This window comes from Lutra lutra, chromosome 1, assembly GCF_902655055.1.
Source record: "Lutra lutra chromosome 1, mLutLut1.2, whole genome shotgun sequence".
Lineage (NCBI taxonomy): Eukaryota > Metazoa > Chordata > Mammalia > Carnivora > Mustelidae > Lutra > Lutra lutra.
In genome coordinates this window covers 66,994,729-67,014,988 of record NC_062278.1, presented here as the reverse complement: position 1 = coordinate 67,014,988, position 20,260 = coordinate 66,994,729, and the positions used below count along the sequence as shown (strand labels likewise).

General features: G+C 38.9%; 1 protein-coding gene across 3 annotated transcripts in view; it reads right to left on the bottom strand.

The window, feature by feature from the left end:
* Window positions 1-20,260, bottom strand: part of CFAP91 (cilia and flagella associated protein 91) — a 102,565-nt gene that overhangs the window by 37,533 nt on the left and 44,772 nt on the right. For 2 of the 3 annotated variants that reach the window (XM_047725927.1, XM_047725908.1), the window contains exons 7-10: window positions 14,465-14,642; window positions 4,211-4,368; window positions 1,487-1,669; window positions 316-458 (exon numbers count right to left, since the gene is read on the bottom strand). In XM_047725927.1, coding sequence (XP_047581883.1) covers window positions 316-458; window positions 1,487-1,669; window positions 4,211-4,368; window positions 14,465-14,642 — 662 coding nt within the window. The remainder of the gene's footprint in view (window positions 1-315; window positions 459-1,486; window positions 1,670-4,210; window positions 4,369-14,464; window positions 14,643-20,260) is intronic. The other variant, XM_047725916.1, reaches the window with a different exon arrangement.

Below are 20,260 nucleotides of genomic sequence, written 5' to 3'. Positions count from 1 at the left end.
GGCAGATTTTATTATGTAGATCCAAAGTCAGAACCACTTTTAGGAAGTAACATGATAACAACAACAACAACAAAAAGGAAGTAGCATGACTTCTGCAAATGGGGAGGACAGCCTCCAACAATTTTCCTACAGTTTGAAACAAGGAATAAACATTGGTTCAACACAGCGCGGGCAACTTCCGGAAGATAAAAGTCTGGAGAGGAGAAAAGATGTAGAGTTATGTGCTGAGAACCACTGGACACTGCAGTTTTGGAGATGAAGTATTTCACTACAAAAGTCCCACTAATAGCTCTTGTCTACAAATAAGTCTTATACCTTATGAACCTCTGCCAACTCATGGTCCATCCTTGCTGCCCTCTTGAGAAAACCAGCTTTTGTGGTAGTGACTTTTGGCTTTGGCGGTCTGATTCGGGGTTGTGTCACAAAATCTGGGAGACATGACTCAAGTTCAACTAATCCTACAGGAAGGAAGTACATATTTTTAGTATTCAGTGATTAAATTTCACGTTTTGAGAGCATATTGTTAATTTTAGTAGCTGTTTGCTAAGTGATTTCATTTAGAATTACTGATAAGATAGAGCTCACATAATTGAAGTGGCCCCAAAATGTAAAGCAAATTTCTACATAATTAATGTTCTCATGTTCTTGGTGATTTAGACCACAAAATGAAAAATGCATTCTTTTTTAAAAAAGATTTTATTTCTCAGAGAGAGAGAGAGCACATAAGGAGAGTGGGGCAGATAGAGAAGCAGACTCACCACTGAGCAGGGAGCCCAATGTGGAATTTGAACCCAGGACCCTGGGATCAGACACTTAACAGACTGAGCCACCCAGGGACCCTGAGAAATGCATTCTAATTAAATATTTCCCTACAAAAAAGTATTGAGTTCTATGACAATAACCAACAGAAAATTAGTGACCATATGATATATGGGACCACCAATTTTTAGTCGCTATACACCAGTTTATTGTATTCTGCTCTGGAGATGATCAGCCAGAGCTACAAGTTCAACAGTGTGACCATCAATTCATGATCTTGGCCATGTATATGCTTCAACTTGTCAATTAAATTTAAATAATCTAAATGAGCCTCTCCGGGACTTGGCAAGAGGTATAGTCCTCTCTACGAACTTGTCCCCTAGTTACCCATTTCCTTGCCCACTAGTTTACTAATAGTTCTTTTTAAAGGGCTGATTTCATGATATATTCCTTGTTTACTTTGAAAAACCGGTATAAAAGCTTTTTCAGTTTCATTTTTGTGACATTGAACATGCTTAAATGTTTAGTAGGTAAACACAGATATATATTTATTTGGATCTTAGGAGTTTTTATCGGTTCGTATGTACTCCTATTACTAACATTAAATGTGTTCATTGCTATTTCTTGAAAATATTTTTATTTGTTGTTTTGCCTTTAATCTAATACTTCTCTTTTAGTACTTTAATATTCCTCTTATACTGGACTTGGAATTATGTAAATTGCTTACCTTCATAGGTGTTGAGATAGTGGTTTTTTACTACAAAATCCTCTGAATTGTTGTCAGGGAAACGACCAAGACGAGACAGAGGTCCATAGACCTGTGATGCATAATCACAATAATCCCTGATGATATTTCTTCTCTCCAACTTTCCTTCTATATTCTTTCTTTTTCCCACAAGTTTTCTGATCGCTACAATAAAACATACCTCTGTGACTATCTTCACAGTGTTGTTCTGAACAAATGTCTAATAAGCCAGTTTTACTTTTATTCACAGGAAAGCTACTGAACTGACTGAATTTCATGATGACCGCTCACTGCAGCCAGGTCTGTCATCTGCATAGCCCAGGTCATCATGAGACAAGTGGGAGCGACAGAAGCTGAGTCAGTTGGTGTCCTCAGTTGGTACTCATCAAAAGTCTTTTATAAGTGTATTCCAAGCTCTGAGGTAAGAGCTTACAAAAACTTACTTACAAAAACTCAGGAAGAGTTTTGTCAAGCTAATGAAAGAAACTCAAAGTAACCAAGAAAGGGGGGCGCCTGGGTGGCTCAGTGGATTAAGCCACTGCCTTCGGCTCAGGTCATGATCTCAGAGTCCTGGGATCGAGCCCCGCATCGGGCTCTCTGCTCAGTGGGGAGCCTGCTTCCTCCTCTCTCTCTGCCTGCCTCTCTGCCTGCTTGTGATCTCTCTGTCAAATAAATAAATAAAATCTTTAAAAAAAAAAAAGTAACCAAGAAAGACATGGTCAGTGGAGTTCTGGAGAATTATTTTCTCCTGGGAAAATAACTGCAAGGGAAGGAAGACAACAGGTTCTTCAATAATCTCCTTCTACCTTGCCTAACAACAGAATAAAACACAATATATCCCAGCTTGGAGCTTTCAGAACTGTTTGGCCGTCAGATGGAAAAGGCTCAGCTGTGCACACTGGGAGTTTACTCAGCTGAGGAGTTGTGCTACCTCTCCGCCTATCACAGATCCACTCCCCAGGGCTCCACACTGTGCACTCACGATGGGTGCAAACCCATACTGTGGGACGGCAAAGTCTTACTGTAAGAGGCGGCTGCATGTACTACTACTGCCTTGTGGGCATTTATGTTTGATTCTCCACACTTTTGTGTGTGACGTGGGGTTTGGGAATTAAGCAAAAAGTTTATATTTTGTTATTTATCTTTTTTTATTAGTTTCAGAGTAGAGGTCAGTGATTCATCAGTTGCATCTAACACACGGTGCTCATTATCTCAAGTGCCCTCCTTAACGCCCATCACCCAGTTACCCCATCCCTCTACCCCTCCCCTCCAGCAACCTTCAGTTTGTTATTTATCTACAAAAGTTAGTCAGCTCATCATTAGTTAGATCAAGTACTGAAGAGAAAAAGTGTTGACAATATCTAACTGCATACTTAACAGCTAGTTAAAAGTTATCTTCTCACACACAAAATAAGTTCAGGGGCATATAAGTGAGAGCAGATAACAGGTACCTAATTTATGGGGGGTGGGGGTGTCCTTGAAGGCCTCACTGAAGAAGTGACATATGAGTAATTTCTTAGCCTTGGTTCCCGCAAAGGCAGAGCCTAAAACAAAGTTATGTGTGCAGGAAGTTTTTTGGAAGGTGACCGATCCCAGAGGGCGGAAGAGAGGGACAGGAGGACTTTAGAATAGAATAGAATACAATAGACAAGCTAGTCAACCCATCGTTTATTATTGTGAAGTACTAAAAAGAAACAGTTGACAATATCTAAATGCATACCTAGAATCTAGTTAAAAGTTATTTTCTCACATCAAGAAAACTTTAAAAGTTAAGTTCACTGAGAATAATTTTAAGGAATTTTTTTAATTTTAAGGAATTTTTATAATTGTTCTACTTTTGTAGATAAATAACAAATTTGGTTTTTTTAAATATTGTGATTATTCTGTTTATTAGGTATAAAAATTGCTAATTTGAACATGTAATTGAAATATTACAATTTTAAAAGTAAATTACATTAAAAGTTCCTAAGCAAATAAAACTATAAATACTAATGAGTTAAAATTTTAATCCTTATTTTTATTAATTTTTTTTTGAGAGGGAGAGAGACAGAGATGAGGGGTGGTGAGGGACAGAGGGAGAGGGTGAGAGAGAAGCTTTAGTAGGCCCCATGCCCAGTGAGGAGCCCAACGTGGGGCTTAATCTCCTGACCCTGAGATCATGATCTGAGCCGAAATCAAGAGTTGGACACTTAACCAATTGAGCCATGCAGATGCCCCTTTTAAAATTTTAATTTAAAATTTTGATATAGTCATTCTTAATCATCCACAGACTGCTCTTTTTATATGTACAGAGATAGTATGCAAACAGATATACAGTATATCCATGGTATTAAAATTTCATGGCAGGGGGTGAGCAGGAAAAACGATGATTAAATGTCTCATTTAAGAGCAATAATAAAAAAAGACTGAGAAATAGGGTTCCCTATCCAGGACTTCAATCCATGAATATGGGAAGGCCAACCCCTTACACTTACCCCCCCCACACACACATAATGTTAATATCTGGACTGCCTGTTAGAACATCAATGCTTGGTTTTCTCAGTAAGGAATTTTCTTCCACTCTTCTACTTTTGAGAAATAATTCATCTCCTTTACTTATTTAATAACATTAGGACTCAAAGGAATTGTACCTAAATCAGGTTTGCTCAAAGATTCAAAGCAAAGCCAAACCTCCCATTCCCTTCACTGTTCATATGACACCATTACCTGAGACGTGTGTGTGCTGAATCCGTGCCAATTTTGCCTCCTTTGCTTCCTGCAGTTGAGACCACCGGGCATTCAGGTGCTTCATGTTCACGTCGTTTTGATTCTCATCACGTTTTCTCAGCAGCTCTTTTAGAATTTCCAGGCGAATCTCCTGAAGTCTTTAAGTAAATCACCAAACATAAAGAGCTATTTGGTATCTCAGAGTGTTCTACTAGAGAGAAGGGAAACACCTGCCATAAACAGGATGCTCTCTTGGGGCTGGTATCACATTCATGTATTTAAAAAGGCTGCTCTGGGGGCGCCTGGGTGGCTCAGTTGGTTAAGCGACTGCCTTCAGCTCAGGTCATGATCCTGGAGTCCCGGGATCGAGTCCAACATCAGGCTCCCAGCTCCACGAGGAGTCTGCTTCTCCCTCTGACCTTCTCCTCGCTCATGCTCTCTCTCACTGTCTCTCTCTCTCTCTCAAATAAATAAATAAAATATTAAAAAAAAATAAAAATAAAAAGGCGGCTCTGGCAAAGTATGACAAATGGATTGGCTATTTGGGGGAGGCAACTCAATAGTGAGTCTCTCTATAAAAGGAATATGTATGGGCGTAGTTCTGAAAGGCGAAGAAGAGTATGCCAGTCAAATAAAAGAGCTCTCTAGGCAGATGGGCTTAAAAGAACAATAAGATGTTTGTGCACAGTTCCAGGTCCATAGGTATTAGCTGGGTAGTTAAGTAATACGAGTGAAGAGAAAATGAAGCAGCATGCTATTTTAAGGAATAAATGTGAAAATGCCAATGTCTGGCACATATGGACATCCAATCAATTTTTGTTTCCCTTCCCCTTAACTATATCTTGTTCTCCTAGAGCTAGCTACCTCGCTCATGTGTATACAACCATGTACACATGACTTCAAAATCTCTACCTCTGGACCAGGTGTTTCTGAACCAGAATTCCTGTCTACTTGGAATTTTCAGCTAGCCCCTGACAACCTCAAACAAACCCCACTCATTTTGTTCCACCAGAAACCTACCCTTTCTTACATCTTCTTCCCTCCCCTAATAATTCCTCTTCTTTTTTTTTTTTTTGATACAACCCAGCCATATTCTTTTTTTTTTTTTAGATTGATTTTTTTTTAATCTATAAACATATATTTTTATCCCCAGGGGTACAGGTCTGCGAATCCCCAGGTTTACACACTTCACAGCACTCACCATAGCACATACCCTCCCCAATATCCATAACCCAACCCCCCTCTCCCAACCCCCTCCCCCCATCAACCCTCAGTTTGTTTTGTGAGATTAAGAGTCACTTATGGTTTGTCTCCCTCCCAATCCCATCTTGTTTCATTTACTCTTCTCCTACCCCCTTAACCCCCCATGTTGCATCTCCTCTCCCTCATATCAGGGAGATCATATGATAGTTGTCTTTCTCTGATTGACTTATTTCGCTAAGCATGATACCCTCTAGTTCCATCCATGTCGTCGCAAATGGCAAGATTTCATTTCTTTTGATGGCTGCATAGTATTCCATTGTGTATATATACCACATCTTCTTTATCCATTCGTCTGTAGATGGACATCTAGGTTCTTTCCATAGTTTGGCTATTGTAGACATTGCTGCTATAAACATTCGGGTACATGTGCCCCTTCAGATCACTACGTTTGTATCTTTAGGGTAAATACCCAGCAGTGCAATTGCTGGGTCATAGCGTAGTTCTATTTTCAACATTTTGAGGAACCTCCATGCTGTTTTCCAGAGTGGTTGCACCAGCATGCATTCCCACCAACAGTGTAGGAGGGTTCCCCTTTCTCCGCATCCTCGCCAGCATCTGTCATTTCCTGACTTGTTAATTTTAGCCATTCTGACTGGTGTGAGGTGATATCTCATGGTGGTTTTGATTTGTATTTCCCTGATGCCGAGTGATGTGGAGCACTTTTTCATGTGTCTGTTGACCATCTGGATGTCGTCTTTTCAGAAATGTCTGTTCATGTCCTCTGCCCATTTCTTGATTGGATTATTTGTTCTTTGGGTGTTGAGTTTGCTAAGTTCTTTATAGATTTTGGACACTAGCCCTTTATCTGATATGTCATTTGCAAATATCTTCTCCCATTCTGTCAGTTGTCTTTTGGTTTTATTAACTGTTTCCTTTGCTGTGCAAAAGCTTTTGATCTTGATAAAATCCCAATAGATCATTTTTGCCCTTGCTTCCCTTGCCTTTGGCGAAGTTCCTAGGAAGATGTTGCTGCGGCTGAGGTCGAAGAGGTTGCTCCCTTGTTCTCAAGGATTTTGATGGATTCCTTTCTCACATTGAGATCCTTCATCCATTTTGAGTCTATTTTCATGTGTGGTGTAAGGAAATGATCCAATTTCATTTTTCTGCATGTGGCTCTCCAATTTTCCCAACACCATTTATTGAAGAGGCTGTCTTTTTCCATTGGACATTCTTTCCTGCTTTGTCGAAGATGAGTTGACCATAGAGTTGAGGGTCTATTTCTGGGCTCTCTATTCTGTTCCATTGATCTATGTGTCTGTTTTTGTGCCAGTACCATGCTGTCTTGATGATGACAGCTTTGTAATAGAGCTTGAAGTCCGGAATTGTGATGCCACCAACTTTGGCTTTCTTTTTCAATATTCCTTTGGCTATTCGAGGTCTTTTCTGGTTCCATATAAATTTTAGGATTATTTGTTCCATTTCTTTGAAAAAAATGGATGGTACTTTGATAGGAATTGCATTAAATGTGTAGATTGCTTTAGGTAGCATAGACATTTTCACAATATTTATTCTTCCAATCCAGGAGCATGGAACATTTTTCCATTTCTTTGTGTCTTCCTCAATTTCTTTCATGAGTACTTTATAGTTTTCTGTGTATAGATTCTTAGTCTCTTTGGTTAGGTTTATTCCTAGGTATCTTATAGTTTTGGGTGCAATTGTAAATGGGATGGACTCCTTAATTTCTCTTTCTTCTGTCTTGTTGTTGGTGTAGAGAAATGCAACTGATTTCTGTGCATTGATTTTATATCCTGACACTTTACTGAATTCCTGGACAAGTTCTAGAAGTTTTGGAGTGGAGTCTTTTGGGTTTTCCACATAGAGTATCATATCATCTGCGAAGAGTGATAGTTTGACTTCTTCTTTGCCGATTTGGATGCCTTTAATTTCCTTTTGTTGTCTGATTGCTGAGGCTAGGACTTCTAGTACTATGTTGAATAGCAGTGGTGATAACGGACATCCCTGCCGTGTTCCTGACCTTAGCGGAAAAGCTTTCAGTTTCTCTCCATTGAGAATGATATTTGCGGTGGGTTTTTCATAGATGGCTTTGATAATATTGAGGTATGTACTGTCTATCCCTACACTTTGAAGAGTTTTGATCAGGAAGGGATGCTGTACTTTGTCAAATGCTTTTTCAGCATCTATGGAGAGTATCATATGGTTCTTGTTCTTTCTTTTATTAATGTGTTGTATCACATTGATTGATTTGCGGATGTTGAACCAACCTTGCAGCCCTGGAATAAATCCCACTTGGTCGTGGTGAATAATCCTTTTAATGTACTGTTGAATCCTATTGGCTAGTATTTTGGCGAGAATTTTTGCATCTGTGTTCATCAAGGATATTGGTCTGTAGTTCTCTTTTTTGATGGGATCCTTGTCTGGTTTGGGGATCAAGGTGATGCTGGCCTCATAAAATGAGTTTGGAAGTTTTCCTTCTATTTCTATTTTTTGGAACAGTTTCAGGAGAATAGGAATTAGTTCTTCTTTAAATGTTTGGTAGAATTCCCCCGGGAAGCCGTCTGGCCCTGGGCTTTTGTTTGTTTGGAGATTTTTGGTGACTGTTTCAATCTCCTTACTGGTTATGGGTCTGTTGAGGCTTTCTATTTCTTCCTGGTTCAGTTGTGGTAGTTTATATGTCTCTAGGAATGCATCCATTTCTTCCAGATTGTCAAATTTGTTGGCGTAGAGTTGCTCATAGTATGTTCTTATAATTCTCTGTATTTCTTTGGTGTTCGTTGTGATCTCTCCTCTTTCATTCATGATTTTATTTATTTGGGTCCTTTCTCTTTTCTTTTCGATAAGTCTGGCCAGGGGTTTATCAATCTTATTAATTCTTTCAAAGAACCAGCTCCTAGTTTCGTTGATTTGTTCTATTGTTTTTTTGGTTTCTATTTCATTGATTTCGGCTCTGATCTTTATGATTTCTCTTCTCCTGCTGGGTTTAGGCTTTCTTTCTTGTTCTTTCTCCAGCTCCTTTAGGTGTAGGGTTAGGTTGTGTACCTGAGACCTTTCTTGTTTCTTGAGAAAGGCTTGTACCGCTATATATTTTCCTCTCAGGACTGCCTTTGTTGTGTCCCACAGATTCTGAACCGTTGTGTTTTCATTATCATTTGTTTCCATAAATTTTTTCAATTCTTCTTTAATTTCCTGGTTGACCCATTCATTCTTTAGAAGGATGCTGTTTAGTCTCCATGTATTTGGGTTCTTTCCAAATTTCCTCTTGTTATTAAGTTCTAGCTTCAGAGCATTGTGGTCTGAAAATATGCAGGGAATGATCCCAATCTTTTGAACTGGTTGAGACTTGATTTAGGACCAAGAATGTGATCTATTCTGGAGAATGTTCCATGTGCACTAGAGAAGAATGTGTATTCTGTTGCTTTGGGATGAAATGTTCTGAATATATCTGTGATGTCCATCTGGTCCAGTGTGTCATTTAAGGCCTTGATTTCCTTGTTGATCTTTTGCTTGGATGATCTGTCCATTTCAGTGAGGGGAGTGTTAAAATCCCCTACTATTATTGTATTCTTGTCGATGTGTTTCTTTGATTTTGTTATTAATTGGTTTAAATAGTTGGCTGCTCCCACGTTAGGGGCATAGATATTTAAAATTGTTAGATCTTCTTGTTGGACAGTTCCTTTGAGTATGATATAGTGTCCTTCCTCATCTCTTATTATAGTCTTTGGCTTCAAATCTAATTGATCTGATATAAGGATTGCCACTCCTGCTTTCTTCTAATGTCCATTAGCATGGTAAATTCTTTTCCACCCCCTCATTTTAAACCTGGAGGTGTCTTCGGGTTTAAGATGAGTTTCTTGTAGGCAACGTATAGATGGGTTTTGTTTTTTTATCCATTCTGATACCCTGTGTCTTTTGATTGGGGCATTTAGCCCATTCACATTCAGGGTAAGTATTGAGAGATATGAATTTAGTGCCATTGTATTGCCTGTAAGGTGACTGTTATTGTATATTGTCTCTGTTTCTTTCTGATCTACTACTTTTAGGGTCTCTCTTTGCTTAGAGGACCCCTTTCAATATTTCCTGTAGAGCTGGTTTGGTATTTGCAAATTCTTTCAGTTTTTGTTTGTCCTGGAAGCTTTTTATCTCTCCTTCTATTTTCAATGATAGCCTAGCTGGATATAATATTCTTGGCTGCATGTTTTTCTCATTTAGTACTCTGAATATATCATGCCAGCTCTTTCTGGCCTGCCAGGTCTCTGTGGATAAGTCTGCTGCCAATCTTATATTTTTACCATTGTACGTTACAGACTTCTTTTCCCTGGCTGCTTTCAGGATCTTCTCTTTGTCACTAAGACTTGTAAATTTTACTATTAGGTGACGGGGTGTGGACCTATTCTTATTGATTTTGAGGGGGGTTTCTCTGAACCTCCTGGATTTTGATGCTTGTTCCCTTTGCCATATTGGGGAAATTCTCTCCAATAATTCTCTCCAATATACCTTCTGCTCCCCTCTCTGTTTCCTCTTCTTCTGGAATCCCAATTATTCTAATGTTGTTTCATCTTATGGTGTCACTTATCTCTCGAATTCTCCCCTCGTGGTCCAGTAGCTGTTTGTCCCTCTTTTGCTCAGCTTCTTTATTCTCTGTCATTTGGTCTTCTATATCGCTAATTCTTTCTTCTGCCTCATTTATCCTAGCAGTGAGAGCCTCCATTTTTTATTGCACTTTTTTTTTTATTTCAACTTGGTTAGATTTTAGTTCTCTTATTTCTCCAGAAAGGGCTTTTATATCTCCCGAGAGGGTTGCTTTAATATCTTCCATGCCTTTTTCAAGCCCGGCTAGAATCTTGAGAATTGTCATTCTGAACTCTATATCTGACATATTACCAATGTCTGTATTGATTAGGTCCCTAGCCTTTGGTACTGCTTCTTGTTCTTTTTTTTGTTGTGAATTTTTCCGACTTGTCATTTTGTCCAGATAAGAGTATATGAAGGAGCAAGTAAAATACTAAAAGGGTGGCAACAACCCCAGGAAAATATGCTTTAGCCAAATCAGAAGAGATCCCAAATTGTGAGGGGGAAGAAAGGGGATAAAAAGGGGTTCAGAAAGAAAAAAAAAAAGAAACTATTAAAAAAAGAAAGCCGATAAAGAAAAAATATAAAAAGAGGAAAAAAAATATATATATATATTAGATAAACTATTTAAAAAACGTTAAAAAAGAAAACGGTAAAAGTTAAAAAAAATTAGCAGAAGAAGAGAAAAAGAAAAAAAATTTAAAAAGAAAAAAAAATTAAATTAACTGCAAGGGTAAAAAATCATGGGGAGAAAGCCATGAGTTCCGTGCTTTGCTTTCTTCTCCTCTGGAATTCCGCCGCTCTCCTTGGTATTGAAACTGCACTCCTTGGTAGGTGAACTTGGTCCTGGCTGGGTTTCTCGTTGATCTTCTGGGGGAGGGGCCTGTTGTAGTGATTCTCAAGCGTCTTTGCCCCAGGCGGAGTTGCACCGCCCTTACCCGGGGCCGCGCTGAGTCATCCGCTCGGGTTCGCTTTCGGGAGCTTTTGTTCCCTGAGCGCTTTCCGTAGAGTTCCGGAGGGCGGGAATGAAGATGGCGGCCTCCCGGTCTCCGGCCCAGAGGAGCCAAGAGCCCGGGGCCCCACTCCTCAGTGCGCCCTCAGAGAACAGCAACCAATGACTCCCGTCACCCTGGCCTCCGGCCGTGCTCCGAGCTGACCGAGCCTGCGACCGGTTCAAGGCAACCCCGAGTTGAGAGTCACTCCTCGGCTCTGTCTCTGTAGCCGGCTTCCCCATTCTAATACCGGTAAGCTCTGCGACACTCAGACACCCCTGATCCTTCTGCGACCCTGCGGGACCTGAGGCCGCGCTGACCCCGCCTGGGCTTCACCCCAGTTAAGCCTCTGGAGCGATGTCCCTCAGTGGAACAGACTTTTAAAAGTCCCGATTTTGTGCTCCGTTGCTCCGCCGCTCGCCGGGAGCCGGCCCCTCCCCCCGTGGTCTATCTTCCCGTCGCTTTGGATTCACTTCTCCGCTGGTCCTACCTTTCAGATAGTGGTTGATTTTCTGTTTCTAGAATTGCTGTTCTTCTTCTCTTCAATCTCCCGTTGGATTTGTAGGTGTTTGCAATCTTTAGATAAGCTATTTAGCTGATCTCCCGCTACCCGAAGTCGTCTCAGCCTGCTACTTCTCCACCATCTTGACTCCTCCTCCAATAATTCCTCTTCTAAAACACTTCTTACATTCATCCCTTAGCTTGTTTTTAACATCCCTCTCCTAACTTTGACTCTAATTGCTAATCTAGTATCTCTTTCTAATCTTGCTCCAAACAGCTGTCAAGATTTTCCTTCCGAAAATAGACATTTGAAATTTTACTCTTACTTAAAAATTCATAGAGTAATTTATTCAGCCACTCATTTGTCAAATATTTATGAAGTGCTCACCATATGCCAAGCAGGAAACAAACAATGATAAACAAAATAAAACACCTTCTCTCAAGAAGCACTGTTCTATTGGAGCGGGCATATCAACTAGTATTTTATAGCACAAGAAGATAAATACCAGACCAGAAGAATGAAGAATGTGGGAGAAGAAATGACAGAGTGTCTATGTCTAGTGCTATTCCCAGTGGATCCAGGAAGGTGGGGAAGTCTTCCTTACAGGAGCCATGAACTCTAGTCTTGAGAATAAACAAGGATTGAGATTTGCCACATACACAAGGGAAAAGTGAGGCCTCAGTAGAGGAAAGTTCAACTCAAAGGACTACAGACAGAGCTAACATGTTATACTGGGGGAGCTTCTCAAAGCGAACATACATGGGAGAGTGGGGAAGTAGTGAAAAGCGAAAAATATGGAGAAACAGGTGTTTTTAAAAATAAGCCACAGACCAAGAGTCACCTTTCTGTCTGAAGTTAGAAATCCTAGGCTCATTCTCAAATTCATCACTGAACCTCAATTCCTTTAGTCATAAAATAGACATAATTTCTATCCCATAAGATTGTCATGAGCATTAAATGAGTTAATACATACAACATGGTAGAATAGTAGTTTCCAAACTTGAGCATGCATCAGATAATCTGGAGTCCTCGTGGTGCCCGAAAATCTGGATTTCTAACAAATTCCCAAGTAATCCTGACGCTGTTGGTTTGCGGACCACAATTTGAGAACTACTGGCTTGGAACATGGCTCCAACACATAGTAAACACTCTGTAACTGTAACATGCTCTGTAAATATCATCATCATCATCATCATCATCATCACTAATATTATCGAACTGATGGCTTCTTACTCACCCTTCAACACCTAGCTCAGAGGCTAGCTTCTCACAATAACTTTCCCAAATCTCCACCTACCCCAAACAGAACTACCCAGAAACATTTTAAATGTTTTTAATGCCCTTCTGATAAGACTATACCTCTCCAAATTGCAAAAATAAATTTAATTTTCTACAGACAGGACTGGGCACCCAATACCTAATACCTCTGCATTCTTTAATTGCAAGTTTTTACCAAAACATCACACAGTCTGGATTCACGGTTAACAGAAGATATTGTAAAAAGATAAACATATTTTGAATTCAGAACCACACTGAGGCTCTGGTTCTTAACTTTTTTGTGTGTAAGCTCACCGTCAGGGGCTGTGGTGGCATCGCTATGAGCAATGAAGTGCCTCAGCTCAGCCTAGGACAAATGACAACCTTATCAAGTTCCCTTCCTTTCCTTTCCTTATTCCTAGGGAGTTGTAATTTGGGGGTTTTCATCCTTTCCATATGTTCCAAAGACAGCCTTATTACTGCAAATACATTAGATAAATAACTGAAAACCAGAAGTACCACAGCATATTGTTATTTGTGCACTGTAAGCTCATCTCTTAATTGAAGAACTCCACAATTTGTCTTTTAAATCGAAAATGCCCCATGGGCTGTAACTAGAACCCAAGGCATCCTAACTGCGAATCCAGTAGCAGGGGGAATAAGAGGAGGCTGATGGATATGAAGATATCCCCAGAGAGGGTGGCGCTGGGAATGAACAGAAAGGGTCAGTTCAAAAGACTGATGATGAATGGTAAAGATGTGGCACACACACACAGAGACACACACACACACACACACACAATAGGAAATTACTCAGCCATGAAAAAATAATGAAATGTTGCCATTTGTAACAAAGTGGGTGGAGCTAGAGTATATTATGTTGAGCAAAGTAAGTCAGAGAAAGGCAAATACCATAGGATTTCACTCATATGTAGAATTTAAGAAACAAAATAGATGAACATATGGGAAGGGGAAGAAAAAGGAGAGAGACTTTTACCAATGGAGAACAAACTGAGGGTTGATGCAGGAAAGTGGGTGGGGGATGGGCAAGATTGTTGATGGGGATTAAGGAGGGCACTTGTGATGAGCACTGGGTGTTATATGTAAGTGATGAAGCACTGAATTCTACTCCTGAAACCAGTATCACACTGTATGTTAATGAACTACAGTTTAAAAAAAAAAACAACATTTCAGGGGCACCTGAGTGGTTCAGTCACCTTCAGCTCAGGTCATGATCCCAGGGTCCTGGAATCAAGCCCCACATTGGCCTCCCTGCTCAGTGGAAAGCCTGCCTCTCCCTTTCCCCCTGCAGCTCCCTCTGCTGCTCCCCCTGCTCATGCTCACTCTGTCAAATAAATTTTTAAAATCTTTAAAAAAACAAAAGGCATTTCAATGGGATTCTGTGATAGTCTAGATTAGATTTTCTTTAAAGAGAAAAGGGAAGATAAGAATCACAGGTGTTTTGAGGAATTGTTCAAATCTGGGTTCCATGCTTAAAACTTAACATATGAAGAGGGCCTTATACATTTTTATATTGTTAGGAAGAAAATTATAGAGCTATTATTCCCAAAAGAACCAGAAACCCAACTTTCTATCTCTATAGGTGGCAGGTTGCTTTTAAACCCATACATTTGGGAAAATGCTTTACAGATAAAAAGTATTTACATTACACCAACAGCTCAGGTACAGATATTTGGGTAATCTAGAACTTACTTTTCAATCTCCTGCTCTCTGAAGGCCCACTCCTTCCTTTCCATCACATTCATCATCCTCCTCCTCTTCTCAAACTGGAAGGAGTCACTCAGACTTGGAAGAGTGGCTTCCCAAGCACGCTTCTCCCGGGCACGTTCTATCATCTCAACCTCAGCTTGTCCTGCCGGGAGACCTCGACCTGGATGATGAAGCAAAGCACCTTAGAAGCATATGGACAAACTCATGTACATTTCAGTATTTCATTTATTCCCTTTCAGTTCTTATTCTCTTGAACTTCAAGGGTGATGACAAGACAAAATGATATTAGGAAACATCTTCCTGGTGTGCCTCATAGCTTATCTGTGCCATGTACTGCCTCTTGTTACTTATTCAGCCAGAAGACATTTTAGTTGCACATAAAATGCTAGACAGTATTTGAAGAATATTATCTGACTACTAAATAATCATACCTTGGAATGCCCTATATCAGACAAATCAATATTTTGAAATGCAAGGAAATATCAGTTACTTAAAGAAGGTCACAGCTGGTAAGTGATAGAAATCAGGATTTGAACATGGCAATCTGACCTTTGTGGTCTTATCTACTACTCTATACTCCCTCTCTATTAGAGAAATGAAACAGAAATGAACTCTATAGACAAGCCCATAGCTAACATCATACTCAACAGTGAAGTTGAAAGCTTTTCCTTTAAGATCAGGGACAAAACAAGAGCCTATTCTTATCACTTCTATTCAATATAGTACTAGAAGTCCTACCCAGAGCAATCAGGCAAAGAAGAAACAAAAGCCAACCAAACTGAAAAGGGAGAGGTGAATGGTCTCTGTTGCAGATAACATGACCTTATATATAGAAAACTATAAAGACTATAAAAAACGGTTAGAACTAACAAATGAATTCAGTAAAGTTGCAGGATACAAAATCAACATACAAAAATCAGTTGTATTTTAACAATGAACTATTTTAACAATGAACTACCTAAAAAATAAAGAACACAATCCCATTTATAATAGAATAAAAAATAATAAAATGGGGGGGCACCTGGGTGGCTCAGTCAGTTAAGCATCTGCCTTCAGCTCAGGTCATGATCCCAGGGTTCTGGAATTGAACCCCTCCTCGGCTCCTAACTCAGTGGGGAGGCTGCTTCTCCTGCTTCTTCTGACCCTCCCCACCCCACTTGTGCGTGCTCTCTCTCTCAAATAAATAAAATCTTAAAATAATAATAGTAGTAGTAGTAATAATAATAATAATAATAATAGGAATAAATTTAACCAAGGAGATAAAAGATCTATGCACTAAAAACTATGAAATACTGATGAAAGAAATTGAAGATGACAAAAGTAAAGGGAAAAATATCCCATGTTCATGGATTGGAAGAATTAATTTGTTAAAATATACATACTACCCAAAGCCATACACAGATTCAGTATAATTCCTAGTAAGATTCAAAGACATTTTTTACAGAAATAGAAAAAACAGGGGCATCTGGGTGGCTCAGTGGGTTAAGCCTCTGCCTTCGGCTCAGGTCATAATTTCAGGGTCTGGGGATTGAGCCCCACATCAGGCTCTCTGCTCAGCGATGAGCCTGCTTCCCCCTCTCTCTCTGCCTGCCTCTCTGCCTACTTGTGATCTATATCTCTGTGTCAAATAAATAAATAAAATCTTTTTAAAAAAATAGAAAAAACAACCTTAAAATTAATATGGAAACATAAAAAACTCCCAAAGAGCCAAAGCAATTTTGAGAAGGAAGAACAAAGCTGAAGGCATAACACTTCCTAGTTTCAAACTATATTATAAAGCTACAGTCATCAAAATAATACAGTACTGGCATAAAAACAATCACATAGACCAATGAAACAGAATCAAGAGCCCAGAAATAACCCCAAATATAGTCAACTAATATTTGACAAGGGAGCCAAGGATACTCAACGGGGGAAAGATACTTTCCTCAGTAAGTGGGGCTGGAAAAATTGGATATTTACATGTAAAAGAGTGAAACTGAATCCCTAACTTACATCAATCACAAAAATTGACTTGAAATGGATTAAATACTTAAATGTAAAACTCCTAGAAGAAAGCATAGGGAGAAAGCTTCTTGATATTCGTCTTGGCAATGGTTTTTTTGGTATATGGCACCAAAAGCACAAATGACAAAAGCAAAAATAAACAAAAATGAGACTGCATCAAACTAAAAAGCTTCCGCACAGCAAAAGAAATAAGTAACAAAATGAAATGGCAACCTATAGAGTGGAAGAAAATATTTTCAAACCATACATCTGATAAGGGGTTAATATCCTAAATATATTAGGAACTACTACAAATCAAAAAACCAAAATAATGTGATTTAAAAATGGACAAAGGACCTAAACAGACATTCTTCCAAAGAAGATATACAAATGGCCAGCAGGTACATGGAAGGCGCCCAATATCACAAATTATCAGAGAACTACAAAAGAAAAACACAAGAAGATAGTACTTCAAAGCTGTTAGGATAGTTGTTTTAAAAAAGACAAGAGATAACAAATGCTGGCAAGGATATAGAGAAAAGGGAACCCTAGTACACTGTTGGCAAGAATATAATTGCTATAGTCACTATCAAAGACAGTATGGAGCTTACTCAAAAATTAAAAATAGAGGTATCATATGATTCAGCAATTCCACTTCTGGGTATATATCTGAAGGAAATGAAATCACTATCTCAAAGAGATATCTGTACCCTGCCATGTTCACTGTAGCATTATTTACAGTAGCTAAGACATGGAAACAACTTAAGTGTTCATCAACATATGACTATGTAAAAAAATGATATAAATGTATATAATTCCTATATAACATTAAATATAATTAACATATTAAATTATTACTATGTGAGATAACAAAATTTATCATATATGTAATATTTAATATAATTAATACTGACTATAATTAATGTGATAAATTTTATTATTATATGTAATATAAAATATTTAAAATTCAGCCATACAAAAAGGAAATCCTGCCACTTGTGAAAACATGAATTAAACTTGAGGGCATTATGCTAAGTAAAATCAGTCAGACAGAAAAAAACAAAAATTGTGTGATCTCACTTATATCTGGAATCTAAAAAAAACTGAATTCATAGAAACAGGGAGTAGACTGATGATTGCCAGGGGCAAGGAAGTGGGAGAAATGGGTGAAAGCAGTCAAAGGGTACAAACTTACAGTTATATGATGAATAAGTTCTGGATATCTAACATACAGCATAATGACTATAGTTAAAAATACTATACTGTAGGGGCACCTGGGTGGTTCAGTGGTTAAAGCCTCTGCCTTTGGCTCGGGTCATGATCTCAGGGTCCTGGGATCGAGTCCCACATCGGGCTCTCTCTGCTCAGCAGGGAGCCTGCCTCCTCCTCCTCTCTCTCTCTGCCTGTCTCTCTGCCGACTTGTGATCTGTCTGTCAAATAAATTAAAAAAAAAATACTATACTGTATACTTGAAAGCTAACCAGAGAGTAGACCTCAAATGTTCTCACCACACATACCAAAAAAAAAAAAAAAAAAAAGGTACTATGTGAGTGATGGGTGTGTTAAGTAATTGTGGCAATCATTTTGTAAAATATATATATATATATAAAATCATCACATGGTATGCCTTAAACGTATATGATATGTCAATTATATCTCAATAAAGCTGGAAAAAAAATGAACTATACATAAGTAAAAATATAACACTAGTCTTTTATTTAATTTTTACATACATGATATTTTACTATAAGTATCACTCAGCAACTTGCTTTTTTACTCAATTTTGTCTTGGGGACACTAGTCACACTAATAGAAAGAGATCTAATTTCATTCTTCCATTGTAGGACTCAACCAGAATTTAAGCTATCTTCTAAAAACTGATGTTTTAGATTGCTTCAATTTTTGAATACACATAATAATGCTGCAAAAAACATCCTTGTACTGCTCTCATTATGTCCATATGAAAATTTCTCTAGGATCCTTAGAAGGACCTAAAGTCTAGCAGCTAGATCATAAAATATAATCAGTTTAAATTTTTCTGGATATTGCCAAACTTGCCTCCCAGAATTTTCCTCAAGCCTTCTGAGATTCCCCAGGTGCTCTCCCACAGCCCATGCTTCCTTACTTCCTCCCACATTGTTTCTGCCTAATCTCAGTTGCTTTTTGTAGTCCTAACAAATACTTAGTAGTTGTTCACAGATTTTCTTTACTTTTTTTTTTTTTTTTTTGTAGTTTCACTGAAAGTGTACCTTGTGGGAGTTGTGTTGTGCTTATTGCTTTTGTGTGGTTTCTGGGAAAAGAAGAGCAAAGATACTGACTTACATATACACAGTTATACTGGAAATAGGGATTTGGATTAGCATTGCTTGAAGGTCTAAAATATTTAGGGGAGATATAATATTTATTTATTCAAGCAGGAGTCTTCCCATTTATAAACATGGTATGCTCCTCTTTTTATCAAATCTTTGTTCACATGCTTAAGGAACACTTTATATTTTTCTCCATAATGCTATACACATGTTTTTGTTAAGTGACTTTCCTAGGTTGTTATTTGTTGCTTTAAGATTTTATTTTCAAATATAATCTTATATATTTATAGACATAGCTCATATATAAGAAAGCTGTTGATCTTTGTATGTCAATTCCATAATCACCTACCTTCAACTCAGGTTCTTTGTTCTGGTAATTTGTAATTTCATTTGATTTTCTAAATGAGTAAATTGTCTACAAGTATAGTTTTGCTTTTTATTTCTAATCCTCATACCTGAATTTTTCCCTCTTACTGCACTGAGTCAGCATTTCTCAATCAAAAAGTCAGCATCACTCAATCAGTGATATCACTGCTATACTGAGCAAACACTTATTTCCTATATGGGACTGCTGAATGCAGGATAGGATATTTAGTATCCATGCCATCCTACATCCCAAGCCCCATCCCATGTGCTAAATGCCAGGAACACATCCTAATCATCACTATATTAAAAATGTAGAGGAAGGACTTGTGGGGAGATGGCACAACAGGAAGATCCTAGGCTTGTCTCATCCAACAGATGCAACTAGATACAACCCCATCAGTGTAAATAACCAGAAAAAAACCAAAAAAACAAAAAACAAAGACTAGAAGAACAGACTTCACACCTATATGTTGAAAAGAGGCCACACTAAGGAGGGTAGGAAAGGCAAAGACATAGTGGGAGCCAAAGAGACCTGCAGGACTGTCCACCAAAGGGAAGAATGCAGTGAGTAGATGCAGAACCCATATCAGGTACCCCAGGCACAGGGGACAGGCACCAGCAAGAGGAATCCCTGTAACATTTGGCAGAGGGGCCCAGCTTTGCCATCTCTTAAAATCAGTATGGCTTAGCACCTGGAACTTTAAAAAAAAAATCAGTGGGCTCAGCTCTGGGAGAGTGGAGGATGAGAGAAAACTGAGCCCCTACCCTTAAAGAGACAGCACAATAAATAGCTCCACTGAGATTCAACTTAGAAGCAGAAATTTGATGAGCATCTGGGATATACAAGAGGGGGGTTTATTTACTATCTCAGAGTTTGTGCTGGAAGGGCAGGGATCTTTGGGAGACTCCTCAAGGAACAGTTGGCAGGGGCCATTTCCCACCTCCACCCTCCAGTGTAGATATATGGACAATTGCCAGAATCAGCACAGCAGGAATAATCACCACCAACCTTTCTAATAGCATACCCTGCCCCACAGTCTTCTGAAGATCTGCCCTCTCCAACCAAGCTGGCCTCAGCAGAGTTGTCCCAGGCAGCTGCAGGTCACCTCCGTACATA